We start from the raw sequence: 17,472 nt of genomic DNA, 5'->3' as shown, positions 1-17,472 counted from the left end.
GAATATAGATTAATCCCGACACAATCTCGTATAAGGTAAATACTCCACAATGCTCAGTTATGAATAATTAATCCTCACATAAAATCTCGCATAAGATAATATAATATTTTGTTGGCGATATTAGATGATGCCCTCATAATTATGCGATAACTTTTTATTTCATTTGGAATAAAATATGTGTAATAATAATAATAATAATAATAATAATATATATATATATATATATATATTAACTAGCTTATAGATAAAATGCCTTTTTAAAGTAATTAACTCATGTATAACATTCTCTTAATCATTAATCTTACAATATTTTTTATTATGAATTGTTTTATAATGGTTTTTCGTTAATGATAGTATAAACAATCTTTACATCATAATCGTTGCCTAACTTTACTGTTTAACCGATTGCCAAACGACCCCTTAGGTTTATTGGGGTTGGGACAAACGTCAAATCAAGAACTCTTTAGCGTTTGCTTGAAACACTTGAAGAAAAGCTTCAAGTAACACTTTAACACAAAAGAAAAAAAATTCTGAAAACAATTGAAGTAATGGTTGAGTTGAAGGCAAAATGTTTGAAGAAAGCAGTTGTTCCTTGTACTCTTATAGAGCACCCTTCCCCTGGCAATCTTCAGTCTACTCGTCTTGCCATTCATGTCTGTTAATTCTTTTTTCCCATAATCCATTTTTCTGCATTACCCAATAATTTATTTTAACTGTTCTTTTTTCTGAGAGCAGATGAATGATGATGACGATTCTTCTTGTTGGGTCTATATTGCTTCTGGTTGCCACATTTACAGAGTTCTTGTAAGTCCTATTCAAAAAATCCCCTATACATGTATAATTAATCCTGCATAGGCATGCTTTATAGTGTGTATATGTATGTTATATGTGCAAGATTTAAGAAGTGTTCATGTATGTTGTCTACCTCGTAAGGGTAAGGTCTGCGTACACTCTATCCTCCCAGACCCCACCTGTGGGATTATACTGGGTATGTTGTTGTTGTTCATATATGCATGTCAAACATCACAACTTGGTTTGTAATAATGTATGATTCGGGTTACAGTTTTTGTTCTTCTAATGTTTGTTGGACTTGGGCCCCTCATTGGAACATACTTTATCTAGTCCTTTTGTTTGTTTGATGAATCTTAGTAAGCTAAATTGAGTTGCAATTATTCTGTTGCCCCATTTAAGAGTGGGGAGTTGAAATTCTCTTTCCGGGTATTGTAATTTCATTACTTGCATGTCAAAAATCACAACTTTGTATGCTACATGTGCAAGATTTAACAAGTGTTAATATATGCATGTCAAAAATCACAACTTGGTATATAATGATGTATTTATTCAGGTTACAATTTTTGTTCTTTTAATGACCCGGGGCCCTCACTGGAACATTCTTTCGCTAGTCCTTTTGCTTTGTCTGATGAATTCCAGTAAGCTAAATTGAGCTGCAAGCTGCAATTTTTGTTCGCTTTTGAGCCCCGCGCCAAGCGAACTAACTTTGGTATTTAAGTGGAGAAGGGTAGAAGGCGCGGGCCCATCTTCCCTGAGTTTCGAAAGCAGTGGTTGGCCCAAAGGGTCGGCTCCAGCAGAATTTCTCGGTCATAAAAAAACTGAGCTGCAATTAGTTCTTTGCTTCATTTAAGATAGTGGAATTGAAATCTCTTTCTGATGATTGTAATTTCATCAATTGAGATGATCCTACACACTCATTTGCGCTTTTTGTGAGGTAAATTAGGAGACGTAGCAAGAGAGAGATCGATTGAGATAATTATTGTAGTCTATAAATGACAAAGAGTTCATAGGGAGAGAGGAGAGCATTAGGGTACGCTCACTTCTGCACTTTTGTTTAGGTTCACGAGATTCTCAATCACTCTCTTTAGTGGGAAGGAATAATATGTGAGTGGCAGTTCTCAGAGATGGGAATCATTCATCTCTAATAAAAATAAGCTAGAATCTTTCTATTGATAGAGTCTTCACATCTGCACATTGAATCCTTCTTTGCCCTTCAATTATGTTCTTACGGTAGTTGGGTCGGAATATGTGTGATGGTTCGAAAGCAGTTTCAGATGTTCTTCGGATCCCCAGAGAGCTAGATTGTTGCCATTGTGCCTTGGTCGTCAAAGAGGGGCACGAATAGCCTTAAAGTATTGACTTCACAAACATGCTTGAAAGCTATTAGCTAACCCTTACTAAACGTGTTGATAAACATGTTTGATGAGAAGCAACAGCAGTGTATTTTATTTTCATTTTCACTGTACAGATTCCAATGGAAAATTCATTGCTCAACCTAGGAAAGGAGGACCTCCTAATTCCTGAACAATGTGAGGTAAACTTGTCATTTCTTCTATCATGAAGCAAGATGAAAATTGTGAAGTAGCTTAAAAATATTGTTAATGTGAAGGTTCTAGAGGCTTCAGTGGTCAATCGCTGTCCGCATCGATCAGAAATCCAAAGTATAGTGCTAGCTGAAACTGAAAGTAAGATCTGGAGACATGCTGCAATCTGATTTCCATGAGTTGCACTGGCATTATTATGTGATATGGACCTTTTGAATTTTGGCAACCCTTTCGATATTCGGAAAAATTTGTTGCTATTTTCTTATTCTGAAGTAATCCTCTTAAGGTATTGAATAAGGCATACTGATAAAGGAGTGCACATCTATATCCACTCAAAAAATTGATGAGAGAGAGGAAGAGAGAAAGAGAAATAAATAAAAAAAAAAAAAATAATAGACATTGAGACAGAGAAGGGGAAACTAGAAAAGAAGCATAGAATGGTGTTTCATATCACATCATTGAATTGTAAATTGGTGTCCTAAATTTTATTGAGTTAGATGGTATTGCACCATGATGTAGTCCTTTACATTTGAAGGGCTTTTTAATTTTTACCTCTTTTTCTTTGAGGACTTGCTGCTACCTAAGGTAGGGGTAAGGTCTGCGTACACTCTACCCTCCCCAGACCCCACATTGTGGGATTCATTGGGTATGTTGTTGACTTGCTGCTATACTCCTTTACTAATTTCACCATCTCTTTTTGGCTACGCGGTGCTTACTGCTACTACAGCCCATTAGTTTACAAAAAAATTTCCTTTACGTATTTGAAGCAGCTACTCTTTACCTTTCAACAACTTCATGCTATGTCTAGCTTTCTACAGGCTCTGGTTGCTTAATACTGGGAAGCGTGGATTCTTATGGTCACCTTATTGTCTCTAGATTGGATGCCAGTAGTAAAGGTATCTCTCCTATTTATTTTTCATTATTTAGCTGTATGATGATGGTTTCTGTTAAAGTTAGGGAAATCTTGGAGTTGATATTTTGGTTTACCTCCTGGTAAACCTAATTTCTCCATGGATATAGGCGTAACGCCTTTGTTAGTTAATAACTAAATTCATCACACTTAATATTTTGGTTTTGCTACTTATAATTTCACTAAAGATGCTAAAATTAAGTTTAGATTACTATTACCTGTCATAAGTGAAATAGTTTACCAATCTGATTAGAGAAATTGATGCTTTGGCTAATTAAAGTGGATACAAGAGAATTGTGTAATGTTATTGATGTGGACCACTCATGACTTTTACTGATGAGTTATTCTCACATTTATTCTATCATGATATTGTGATTACAGCTTGATTAATTGCTCGTATTCTAGATGTCAACTGGCTTACATATTCTGTCTCTCCTCGAGATTGCGGTGTTGGAGAAGGTAGCTGGGCAGGCCTTTGCTTCAATCCCACTCAATTGTCAATGGTATTTGATCTCATATATCTGCTAGATTGGAGTTTGTAATCATTAAGGCTGATGCTTCACATCTGCATGTTCTTCTTGTTCACTTTAAGTTTGTAGGAGAACCATTGTATTGTGCCTGTGGGCAGGGTCGGATCTATGTGGGAGGGTGAGGGTGCCACGGCAGCCAGATGTCCCGGTTAAAATTCTGTATATATATATATATATCCATAAGAAATGTAATAAATATTAATCGTGCCACCTTGAGTACCCAACGATTGCATGGTGCCAATGGTAGAGAATCAGGTTTTACTCTTCAGGGTAGTGGGTTCGATTCTTTTGTGGTAAAGTTTCTAAATCTTTTTTTTTTTTGGGATGCTGCGATTTAGGACTTTAGTGTACTTCACCTGATAAACAGTGCGTCCTAGTCATTGCGTCCTAGTCATTCCTGGCTTGCTGGTTAGGAGCTCTATTTTTCTTATAGAGGTCTGAGGTTCGAACCACAAATTGGACAATCTATTGGCAAATATTTAAGCGAGCCTTTATTGTTTAAACTTTTGGTTAATTGAGAATTGAACCATAGACCTCTCCTAACTTAAGACTCAACCAAAAACCAACAAGCCAATACTCTTCCATGTTTACAAAACCAATGATAAATGTTATTTAGTGCTTCTCCTCAGCAAATATTGACACCGCTTACGCAAAATGTTACATATGCTACTTTTCACAGCGGCGTGCCACCGGGAACTTCTACATCCTTGATCAGCCTCTGACTGTGCAAAATAGAGGCAATTGGGGTGGATGGGAGGCCTGTCCTTTTTCTCAACAAAGGGAGGGTAGGCCTTGTCCTTGTTAGCTGACTTGTTTGCGATCCATTTCTTGTTGTGTATTTGCCTTTGTGCTTCAATGTAGCTTGTGTCCTTTGTTGGAGATTTTTCCAGCTAGACTAGTCTGCCTTTTACAACTTTCAGCCTTACGAGAAGTTTTACTTTTTGCCTATGGTTTACTGAGAAATTTGAAATAAGGGGATTAACTGGCATCAGAATCTCCTCATTTTTTAATGTAACATTGGCTCACTAAGCCAAAACCACTTGTTGGTCAATGTGCTTGAGTAAAAACAGTGTGTTATTCTTGAATCATTTTGGTTATTCAAATGAATAACGCATTCCTTTTTAAGAAAAATACTGGTAGCAGTAACTCTAAAGCACTTTAAAGTTGATTTGAAACTTGGAAGGCTAGTCAGAAGGTTGCTTTTGTTCTTCTGCACATTCATTTTCTTTTTAACATCCCCTCTCTCTGTCTCATGTGAAGAGTAAGTGTTTCGTTTGTGCATATTTCTTGCCTTCTGTCTGAATATCAGTATTTTCTGGCCTTTTGCCTCAGGCAGCTGTGGCTCACGGTTTCTCCAAAACCATTGATGTCTATGACCAAGATATTCATATCCGCACTTTACGTCCGTAAGTACTTATCTTTGCTTTGGAGACAGCTGGTCCTTGACAGTATGGTTTCAAACATTTCATTGTATTTTTGCTATAATGCTTTCCAGTTTTGAGACGTTGTTTATCTGTACAGCAGCATGTCCCAAAAACTTCATACATATAGCATTCATTTTTCCTTTCTGGATGGGCCTGGACTGTTTTTATTTTCTCGTGGAGGCAATGCGTAGACTACTACTACCATGAAAGCTTTTCTGTTACCTTGGGCCTTTCATGCAATGTTGTGAATAAAAAAGAAAAAAGAAACCAATAAACTAGTGCCAGATGCTGATTTTAGTACTCGTGACGGAGATAAACAAATAATACTTTAAGAGGAGGGATACCATTGAAAATTTAAATAGTGGTTTCTGCAAACCTTGTTTTTGTGGACTAATTACTGGTTCCCTAGAGACAATCGACTGTTCTATATTTCTGGAGCTGTTATATAGCGTGACTTCAGTCCTATGTTTGCATCCCTCTCTTTGTATGAAGCAGGCACGCCTTAGTATCTGCAATCATTTGATCTTTGCGTATCAACCAAAAACGAAAGAAATCAAAATCAAAAGAAAATGCACGGCAAGAGGAGTTACTGAAATTGTTTGGAAGGTGGTCCAGCCAGCCTCCTATAACGTTTTTATATCGTGTGAACAAAAATTCCAATAAAATATCTGGCAAACAAGTTTTAGAATTGGTTATGCGAAAGAGTAATATTAACATCTATCTTGAGGGGGGCTGAGGCTGGGGAGGGATTGGTTCAATTATTGTCTCCCTAAGAAAGCTGAATATTCATGTTCTGACCTAAGTTAGTGACATGAGTTGGTTGTTTGCAGGTTGCAGTATGTAGAAACTTTACTGTTAAGATCTTAAATAGCATTTCTGACACACTTGGTCTTTCAGATGACAATTTTTTTTTATTTTTTTTTTTGGTTTGGCTTAAATATTTGAGAAACTTATTCAAGGAAGAAAATGACAATGCAGATTGTGGCATCCATCTTCAGTTATCTTCATGCAAAATTTGGATTTAGGCAGTGGAAATTCTGTACTAGCAGTTGCAGAAGGTTGCCAGGTAATGTTTCTATGTTTTTATTTTAATTATGTTGGAATCATGGAGATAATCCCCTTATTTGCTGATTCTTTTCATTCTCTGCACTCCATACTGGCTGCAGCTGTCAATATGGGACTTGAGAATGAAAGAAAAAGGGGGTTGTGTGCGTCGAATCTGTGGATCTGTAGGAGATATGTTGTATGCAGTCTGTAATTCTTCAAAAGGTACTATTGCTACAGGTGGAGCTGATCGCACTGTGACTGTCTATGATCCTCGCAGGTTTTCTCCTCATACGGCTTTGCTTTCAGTGGTTGTTTTAGTGTTTACCTTTACAGTGTGCTTGTGCACTCAAATTTCAGATTACTTGGAATACACTATGTTAAATAATTTGATCTTGTCTATTATCGCATATATTTCTTGTACTGAGCATTCTTTTGAAAGGAATATTGTGAGTTCTAGCGCTAGGATATGCTTACTCTTACAAATTCTATTGAAATCTATGATTTTCTCAGCTCTCTATGTTTGCTTCAGAGTCCTGATGGGAAATATAGTCCCCGGCAGGTTGTTTGTATGAGAGGAATGATTTTATTACCCTAACACACTGATATAAATATATATTTCAAATGCAGGTGGTCAGCAGTGTCAAGATGGCTAAACTGCTCTAAGTATGAGGTCAATTTTCCCCCTTTTTCTCTCTCTCTCTCTCTCACACACACACACAAAAAATTATTTATATATTGGTAATTATTTTCTGTCAATAAGGCTTCAAAGGAATTTCTTAAAAGAAGTCCAGCCAATTACCCTTATCTCAAGTGAGGCCACAATTGAATGAAGTCTGGTCAAATTTATTTCTTCTCATTTATTTTACCTCGATCTCAAGTAACATTATTTTTGGGTTCTTTTTCCATATCCTTGCTATGCGTGTTTTCTTTCACGATTCTTCGTTATGCCTATGCTTTGTGTTATACTTACTATAATGCCTCATGCTGCTACAGATAACTGGACTTGCTTTCTCTTCCGTTGATCCTGAATATGTTTATGTACAAGGAGTTGACTACGAGGTGACTATTTAACAACTAACCTTTCATAGTTTTTATGAATCTTAAATAGAGAATCTGAGTTTCATCTTCAATCCAGCATATATATCCTCCCTTCCATAAAATGTAGTACTCAAGTGGATCCAGCAGTGACGTAAAATTTCAGCACTGCTACTAGACACCCCTTGAAAAGATGTTCAAAATCTTTTTTCATTATTCCAACTTGTAACCTCATTTGCTCAAAACATAGTGCTTCCTGTTAAAACCCAAAATTGCTGTAGTTTTTAACCTTGGAAGACAACTCCTACCCACATTAAGAATTTTCCCACTTTTCTTTTTTATCCAGGGCTCTAAGGTTGACTTAAATGCTGGAAGTCAATATCTCCCCCTACATGGTAGATTACATGTTTATCTACTATGATTAAAATGTTAATACTTCTTTTCTCCTGCATACCAAAAGCATAAAGCAGTGTGTAAATCTTAACCTTCTCAAAAAGTAAAAGCATCAAAAAATGTACAATGTACATGATACCTGTTCTTGTTATTTAATTAGTTGTTTCCTTGTGCAGTTTTTTTCCTTTTTCCCTTTAACATGGCGCTAAACTATTGCCAATTTTGAAACATCAGTCTCAACATAGTAACCCTGGTGGTCTATTACCCCGTAAAATGGTACTGTCATCCACTTTTGTAAATTTGAGGGCCAAAATGACAAAATGTTCTATAACTTGAGATCCTGTACCCCATCTATCTAGGTTTTCATTTTAATTCCATGCTATACATGGTGCATTTGGATTTCTCTTCCTCATAATAGCCAAAAATTCAAGTAATGATTTGTTTGGTTTACCCTTTTCATTTTTCACCATTTCTTGGGAAACTTGAGAGAGCCATTAATTTGAACTGCATATGACCTGCAAGGATTAGACAACCGATATAGTTCCTATGACATTGGTGTTTAACTGCACATTTGATATATACTTCTTCACAGGTCCTATGTGGACGATGGCGAGAAAGCAAGAAAATTTTTTCATATCGAGGAGATTCTAACTGGCTTGGATTTAGCAAGGTATGAACAAAGTTTTAGTGTAATATGCAAATTATCCAACTCCGATTGGCTAGTTTGCTGCAAATAACCTCCACCAATGCAATTCCTTCAATGAAAATGGATCAACAATGATGAGAAAATTTACTTCTGTATCAGATGTAATATTTTGCTATATCACATCTCACTTCTTGACCTGCTATGTTTCTTGAAATGTCAACTGCATGATATTATGTTTTAAGAGTGTTTGTCCAGTAATATGCCCACATGAAACTTGTCATTGTTTTTCCACCTCCATTTAATTCGTCTAATTGTTTTTAACATCTTATTTTGACAGTGTTCAGACAGGGATGTCTTGGGGGGTTGGTCCGACTCAGGTAGCATATTTGTGGCTGATATCGGTGAAGTAAATGGAGTGAACGGATTACACCTGCCAAACGACTTAGATTCTCTGCTGCAACAACCTCCGAATGAATTTCCTTTCTCTGCATCCCGCACTTAACTCCATTTTGTGCCCTCCTCTTGTGTTCACCGATTGATATATTGATAAAGGTTCGATCAGCTGCAATTGAGATCTCAGTTGCACTAGTCATGCGTCACTCGAGCTATTCGTTTTACAGCGTCAACCATCTTGTTAAGAGTGTCGTTTACTACGTATATTGATGGTAAGATGTAAGTTTTAAGAAGCCCGCTTTTCAAAGAAATGTTTTTTTTTTTTCCAGGAGGGCCTTCATAGAAAGTGGCAATCAGTTGAAATCAAAAGGATAGGGGTACAAGAGCAACCAAGGAAAACAAAAATGAGAAAAAGAAGCCAGCAATAGAGCAACGACCGTGGAGACTGACTTTATAAAGCCACTTCATATCAAATTAACAGATCTAGTATTATTATCTGAATACCAGTCCAAAAAATTCATGTATGCAATATCCAATCAATTAATCATCTATGCCTTAATGCTATATTAGTTGATAAAAAAAAAAAAATCCAATCTATTAAATGTTGAAGTCGTGTTTTTTGATCTGCTTCTGCAATGCATTGCAACTTCATTTCAATATTGACTAAGAGCCCGTTTGGATTGGCTTATAAGTTGGTCAAACCAGCTTATAAGCCATTTTTAACTTATTTGAGTGTTTGGTAAAAATAGAAAACAGCTTAAATTAAGTTAAAAAAAATGCTTAAAATAAGCCAAAATCAAGAAGTTGTCCAATCCCAACTTATTTTTTTGGCTTAAAAACCATTTTGGTTTGACTAACAACTTTATCCTTTTATCCCTTATATTTTCTGTTAATTTTAATATTACCCTTATTTCAAAAAACCTTGTAAGTCCTTTTACTCAAACACGTAATTACTTATTTATAAAATAACTTTCAGCACTTATGCTTAGAAGTCACTTTTTTTCAGCTAATCTAAACGGGCTCTACAGTGCAAATAAATTTATCGGCGATGCTGGTTTTGAGTAGATTATGTCTAGAACGTCATTGATAAGTAAATACTAAAAAGTGTTCGTAATTCTTTTGTGACAAAACATAGTTTACTGTGATATTTAGGTAAATTGAGTAATTTTTAATCAAAAAAATAATTTGGTGCAGTAAAACAAAAGTGGTGGGGTCATTCATGAAATTGACCTTAAGTTTTATATGGACGAAGTTATCTGATCCATATATTGTGGGACTATAGTAAGTAATTGATGAATTAATCGAATTGCATGCAATTTAATTCGGATTCCACTATTAAAAAAGGAGAGAGATCGTTAATGACGGGTCTATGAAGTTTGACATGGTACTTTCAATGAATATTGGCCACACAAGAAGACTAATGACTACTGCGAACTGATATGTGATGAATTCTTCCATTCTGATATTTTTATTCCGAAAGTGATATTTCCTTTTAGTTTTCTCCCATTTCATAATTGCTAAGTGGTTAATACCTGAGAAAAAGATATTACTAAATAAACCAGAATATCTTCAAGACTTCCAACATATTATCATCTTACAATATTTAATTTGTATGCTTCATAAATTCTTTACTTTTACTAGTACCATAATCCATATAGTCCAAATGAAGAGGCACTTCTTTCTGCAAGTCAGGATGTGCCATTAATTCTTGTTAGTTGACGAGCTTTTATTCTTTTCTTTTTATTTATTAAATTTTCTATGAAGAATTTTGCCAAAATGACTCCCTTCGGACCATATTATTCCATTTTAAGATTTTTGTGTGTACCCTTAAAAACAAATATAATAACTCTAATCATAAAAATATTCATCTAAACTATTCCTATTAATTTCTATCATACACGTTTTACTTAATTAACAAGTCGCTAATTGAAGCAATAAAGGTAATTCCAAAGGAAAAAAGTAATATTAACCTTTGTTTTTTACAACATCAAATATTTTGAAACAAATTTAGTATGCTAGGTCAGCAAAACAACCAATATTTGGGATTGGATTGAAATGTGAAATTTTTAATTATTTGGATCAAAGTTTCCGCAGATTGAGCGAGTCAACTAAGATGAATCTTTCAAAGGTCAAAGGTCAAGATATGTTGCATTGAGGAGACAAGATCAACTTGAGATTAAGCAATTTATTTTCTTCTCAATTATTTTGGACCCTAAAATTTAGAGTTCCAATGGGGGTGGTTACCAAACAAAAGGTCCCACCAAAAATAAAACTTTTGGACAATACTTAATATGGACCCACCCTTGTCTCGACTAAACCCCTTCAATGCTATGGTATTGTACCACCTCACCACTTCAAAACCGTACCCTTTCCGTCAAATTATTTATATTTATATGTAAGTTTTTTTTTTCATTTTAAATATTTATTTTATTTATATGTCATCTCTATTAATTATAAAATTCTACCAAGAACAAAATGTGCTTTACAATACCATAAAATAATAAATTTGGTCTTGAATTTCTTAATTTGATATTTAAAATTTGAGGTTTAATTAAACGACGTAGACCTCTAATTGGAGGCCACATGTCATATCTTATATTATAAAGCTAATGAAAAATGTATGGATGAAGGAAAAAAAAACTACTAATACAATAAATGGATGGTTCGATGGCATAAATGAGTCATTTCCTATAGTTCGATGGCATAAGGCCAAACTATTGTGGACTAAATTAGATAGTTCGATGGCATATTTGAGCCTTTTTCGTTTGAAATATTTATTATATTTATATGTCATCTCTATTAATTATAAAATTCTACCAAGAACAAAATGTGAAAAAATAATAAATTTGTGTCTTGAATTTCTAAATCGATAAATAATTTGAGACGAAGGGAGTAGCTACCAAAATGAAGGAAAAAAAAAAAACTACTAATACAATAAATGGATAACTCAGAAGGTAAAGGTGTGACTTAGTAGTCGATGAAGTGAGTTGAAAATCATTAGATTTTGAATTTTAGTTGAGACAAAAATATTAGGTAATTTTTTTTAGGCTTAATGCATATGCAGCCTCCTAAACTTGTCCCTTTTTTCCTTGACACCTCAACTAAGTGTTGTTCCTATTAACCCCTGAACTCGTTCTCAAGTGTGTCTATCAAACCCTCTAAATCTGCTTTTTATTAAAAGTAAAAATTAAATTGGGAAAATGAAAGTGGAATAATATTTTAGACAAGTGGTAAGCTATTCTTTAGGTCATGATGTATCGGTTTCGCTTGGTTATCTTTCTTAACGCCTGCCTTAACTAAGAGCTACTCTTTTTTCCCTCTCAATTGCTGTTAATCTTAGCTAAAAGATAATATAATTAAATTAGAATATATTTTAGCATGTTACTACATTGAAGATGAAATACTATGTAAGTCGGATTGTGTTTGATAGACACACTTGAGGGTGAGTTCAGGGGTTCAATAGGAACAACAATTAGTTGGGTGTCAAAATGAAAAAAGGGCAAGTTTAAGGGGCCGCATATGCAGTAAGCCTTTTTTTTTTTTTTTTTTTATATATATATGTCCAAAAATTTTGGTGTAGAGTTACTTGGTGCCTATGCCGGTAAAAGATGAGCCCGGAACAAAATGACCCAAAAAAAAAAAAAAGTGAACCAAAATACCAAAAAAAAAAAAAAAAAAAAACTAGTACCAAAGTACCTTTAACGTTAAAGAAAATATGCGTTATTGGACTTAATCGTAACGACTCGATTAAGCCCAATAATGCAGTATTTTACTGCGTTATTTTGGGTGTCTTTTATTTTTACAATTTTTCCGTACTTTGGCCATTGATTAATTATGCTTCGAAATTCCGAAACTTCAATATTTTATATAGAATCCTACTTATTTTTGTGTGATTAATAAGGTAGGCTCAATACATCAAGGATAAGCAAAGCTTCGGGTCGTTGTTTTAGTGGTTGAAAAGTGCTCGCAGTCCATTTTTGTTTGAAGACTTGTTGCCATTTGCTTAAAGTTTTTTATTTTTAGGATTTAGATTTAAGTGTGTTATTTTTTAATACGTAACTTTATTTCAAATATGTTGCAATCTTTTTAAAATAAGATTTATTATTACGAAATAGATACACAAAAAATATACTTAATATTTACTAAAACATGCACCATGCACCCAACCAAAGCATGGTTTAAAAGTGCTCGATTATTAGTAATGTTTGATGTGGCATGTACTTAAGTAGTTATATAAATTGATAAAATTATCAAATAATGAGTATAGGGAGAAAAAGCAGCTCGGACGTCCGATTTATGCGATTTTTTTTAATTTTTAGGAGATCTAGCGGCAACCCAATTTTTAGAAAAACCTCTTTTTTCCCATCCAATTTGAATTTTCTCCCAAATTGGTGCACAATTTTCATTCATCTTTAGTAAAAATCTAGTGATAAAAGATATATTTGAAGATGGTAATCCCGTGGTAGTGCTGTTTTGAATGTCAATTTCAAGGTTCGAAATTCAATTTATGAAAACAAGTTTAGATGCCATTAGTGAACTTTATAAATAATAAAAAATGTCTGCATTGTCACTTTCACAAACTTGGCTCGGTGGTTTAGCCATCTCTTTTTTGCTTCTTTGTTATCTCAACCACTAAGGATCAAACCTAGGCGGGTGCATGGTATATCCCAACCACATTAGATATAGAGCCCGTTTGGATTGGCTTATAGCTTAAAGTCATATATAAGGCTTATAAAAAAATAAGTTGGGGTAGTCCAACTTATTTTTTTTAGCTTATAAACATGAATAAACTACTAAGTTAAAGATATTTTTTTGAGCTTATTTTAAGCACAAAATGACTTTGCAAACACTCAAAAGACTTATAAGCCAATCCAAACGGGCTCATATTATGCGATCTTGGTTGGGTGCATGGTGCATATTTTAATAAATATTAAGTATATTTTTTGTGTATCTATTTCGGAATAATAAATCTTATTTTAAAAGGATCGCAATATAGTCGAAACAAAGTTAGCCACTTTTTTAAAAAAAAAAAAAAAAAAGTAAGTAACGTAGTGCAGTCATGCAAAAAAGGGATTTTCCAACAAAAATTGTTAAAGTATTGGATCAATTTGATATGATGAATTCTAAAGTTTTAGTAAATATTAAGTATATTTTTTTGTGTATCTATTTTCTTAATAATAAATCTTATTTTAAAAAGATCGCAACATATTTGAAATAAAGTTACGCATTAAAAAATAACACACTTAAATCTAAACTCTAAAAATAAAAAACTTTAAGTACAACAAGTCTTCAAACAAAAATGGACTTCGAGCACTTTTCAACCACTAAAACGATGACCGGAAGTTTTGTTTATCCTTGATGTATAGAGCTTACCTTATTAATCACCCAAAAATAAGTAGGGTTCTATATAAAATATTGAAATTCCGGAATCTCGAAGTATGATTAATCTATGCCCAAAGTACGCAAAAAGTGTGAAACAAAAAAGAAAAAAAAAAAGAAAAGACACCCAGAATAACGCAGTAAAATACTGCGTTATTGGACTTAACTGAGCCGTTACAATTAAGTCCAATAACGGAGTATATTACTGCGTTAAAAGTACTTTGATACTAGTTTTTTTTTTTTTTTTTGGATATTTTGGTTCACTATATTTTTTTGGATCATTTTGATTCCGGACTCGTGAAAGATAATAAGTACCACATGAAATTAGTAAAATGTGCACAAGCAGACCCAACCATCGCGATGGTAGAAAAACAATGGATAGATTAGTTAAACCTTTTTTGTTTACTCTTTCTAATTTCAAAGATTCTAATAAACGCAGGTTGTAATCAAGGGGGTTTTCGATAGTGACAATAAATCAGCTTTGGAACAAAACTAAAAATTTGGGATTTAGTGATGGAACTATATCCCAAATTTTTAGTCTGTGGACCCTTAAACCCTAGGTATGGGACTTTGCAATCACATGCTTCATGCTCCTTTGTCCTTGAATATTTGTAAGAGTATGAAAGTAAAAATAATAAACTCCCTTTTCAATTCCCTAAAAAGTGGTAGAGGTAATATACGAGTATAAGGAAAACTTTTGGAAAAGGTAAACTTAAACCACAAGTTTTGCACTTCTTTTTATTCTTCACCAGATTCCCAATTCGTATCAACAGTTAATTTTCGCTACCTATTTACTTGTGATACGGTTGCAGAATTATTAATCAGTTAAATCCTGTTTTGATTGGTTTTCGATAATTGATTAGTTGATTTTCTGGAGAAAAAAAAAGGGAAAAAAACGTAATTGTGCAACATTTTAAAAATATTTACAATTTCTTAGCACAGTCACTTTGTTTACATTTTTAACAGATTATATAAATGTAAAACTTCATAACAGATTCTTTTATCCACATATCCCATCACAACCCCCAGCGAAACCCCACGTTTTCCGAAACTTTTGTAGCACGTAGTAGGACCTAATTTCATGTTCAACATTAATCTTATCTTTTCTCTTTCTTTTTAAAAATGGTTTTGTCCACTACCATAAATGATAATTTAACTGATAATGGTAATTTTACTATATTATCTCTTCTGTTAACCTTCTCTTTTTCATTTTATATATATATGTTTTTCCTTCTTATTACTATTACTGTTATAATTATAATATTATATATATATATATATATTTTAAAATTAAGCACCTAATTAGCATATCTTAAAAAAGAACAAGTTTTATTACATTTTTGACATATTCAAAAAAACACTTATAAGAAAAAGAGGATTCATCCACATTTCCTTATTTCTCTCTTTTCTTTAACTAACACACCTCTATTTTCCTCACTTCTCTCTCTTCTTCAACCAATAACCCCCATTATTTTCTGATTCCAAGGAATAGAAAGATACATATATTTCAATTCTCACACCCAAAATTTCTGAAGAAAATGTACAATTGTAAGGTGATGATGAATAATTTGGATACTACTAATGGATGTATTTTAATTTATGTTTTAATTTAAATATATATATTATTATACAATGTATATAACACGTATTTTTAATTTATTCTCTTTAAATACATGCTTAAATACACATTATACCTGGTATATTTCATTTTCAAAGGTATAATATGTATACTAATGTGTTAATATACATAGTATAATTCAAATATATTTTAATAGTATTGAGGTATAATATAGTATGCTTGCTATAATATTTTCTTGAGAAATACTTTGTATATTAAATTAATAGTATAAGTGATCTTTTATTTTGTCATGATGCTAATGTTTTTGACCCTTGAAAGTAAAAAAAAAAAAAACCCTTGAAATCAAAACAGAAAGGCCAAAGATTAAATAATGGAAATACTGTGTAGGGAGGAAATGTTTGGAACCTAGGGAGAAAGTGTGAAAAATGGAAATGTCGTAAAAAGAACGATTATTGAGGATATAGAGTACACGAAATATAGGGAGCGATTTACCTTATACAAAACAACTTATTTTACTATAAAATTCTTAATCATGGAATGTTATTTTTATTACGTTTAAGAGTATGTAAATATTATTATATTTTTGTCTACTTATGTTTTTCTCCCTTAATAATATACATTATTATACTCAGAATATTACTGGTAAAATTAGTAATATATATAATTACGCTATTATGCAGATAATTAGTTTTTAATTATACTCATAATATAATTAGTATAATTAAAATTATACTCATAATATTATTAGTGTATAATTACTATATTGCTAATAACGAGGGTGAATTGGTCGATGAAGAGAGATAACGGAAAATAATCGGGTGTACCCATCGGCCATCACGTAGAAGAAAGAGAAATGAGAATAATAAAGATAAAAAAGTAAGTGAATTAATTTGATCCCTCTTTTAGTGGGATAAATCTAATGTGAATTTCTAGTTTAGTTGGATAAGTAACCGGTAAATATACCAATAAAGTAATAAATAGTGCTCCTTTTGATGAATTTGAAAAGTTATACTATTTATGTGCTCAATTCTTGTACCATGACTTACGGTGTAATTTTCTCAAAAAATAATACCTCAAACCTACCCATGGACAAATAGTACTCCTAAACACCTAATAGTCCAAAATTAAAAGGAATTACTCTTGTTGAAATAATACTGATAAATGAAGAAAAAGAGTATTTTTTTTCTCCAACTTGGATCATTTGGTTGGTGGAAAAATGAATTATAATTTTGATAATATGGGATTATTCTATCCCATGTTTGGTTCGGAATTAGCAATTCTGGAATTATTTATACCACAACTATAATTATTTCAATACCATACTTTATGTGGGATAGCAATTCTGGGATTACTAATCAAGAATGATAACATTTTCCTCTCTTCGAAGCTTTCTCCCAACATTTTTAAGAAGATAAAGTTAAAATTGAAAATAAATTTTATTCAATTGAACCAAACACATATTTTATATTATATGTACATGTGTATGTCATTTTTAGTTCGCCAAAATTAAACATCAACCAGTAAAAATGTATTCACTAAATAATTATGTTATTCTTTACTTTTTTGTATTAAAATCTGTAGATAAATTGTTCACCACCAAACAACCCCTTTAAAAAAGGATAAGATGTTAGAACAAGAATGATAATAATAAAAGAAATCCAAAATAAACTTGCTTGGCTTAGAGGCACGTTAAGACGTTTCTTGAAGATAGTTAGAGTCTCTCCCACGAGCAAACGGAAGAATAAATAACAACTCTATCTTCGGGATTCAACTAAGCCACAACAAGTAGCATTCAAGAAA

The 17,472-nt window shown here is 32.9% G+C and overlaps 1 protein-coding gene across 2 annotated transcripts; it reads left to right on the top strand.

Moving 5' to 3' along the window:
• Positions 1-420: 420 nt before the first annotated feature.
• LOC132033899 (uncharacterized) lies at positions 421-9,335 on the top strand. Of its 2 annotated transcripts, none has more exons than XM_059424041.1 (13): positions 421-653; positions 733-804; positions 2,261-2,326; positions 2,402-2,477; positions 3,155-3,232; positions 3,652-3,749; positions 5,109-5,182; positions 6,179-6,266; positions 6,367-6,524; positions 6,875-6,917; positions 7,241-7,306; positions 8,268-8,345; positions 8,659-9,335. In XM_059424041.1, the coding sequence occupies exons 1-13, from the start codon at positions 549-551 to the stop codon at positions 8,821-8,823; spliced, it is 1,167 nt and encodes a 388-aa protein (XP_059280024.1). In that variant the 5' UTR covers positions 421-548; the 3' UTR covers positions 8,824-9,335. The 2 variants fall into 2 exon arrangements, with proteins under 2 accessions (XP_059280024.1, XP_059280026.1); XM_059424043.1 differs by having other exon boundaries at positions 422-653; positions 736-804.
• Positions 9,336-17,472: the final 8,137 nt, after the last annotated feature.

This window comes from Lycium ferocissimum, chromosome 10, assembly GCF_029784015.1.
Source record: "Lycium ferocissimum isolate CSIRO_LF1 chromosome 10, AGI_CSIRO_Lferr_CH_V1, whole genome shotgun sequence".
Lineage (NCBI taxonomy): Eukaryota > Viridiplantae > Streptophyta > Magnoliopsida > Solanales > Solanaceae > Lycium > Lycium ferocissimum.
The sequence above is the reverse complement of the archived record's forward strand: the minus strand, read 5'-3'. Positions and strand labels throughout refer to the sequence as shown.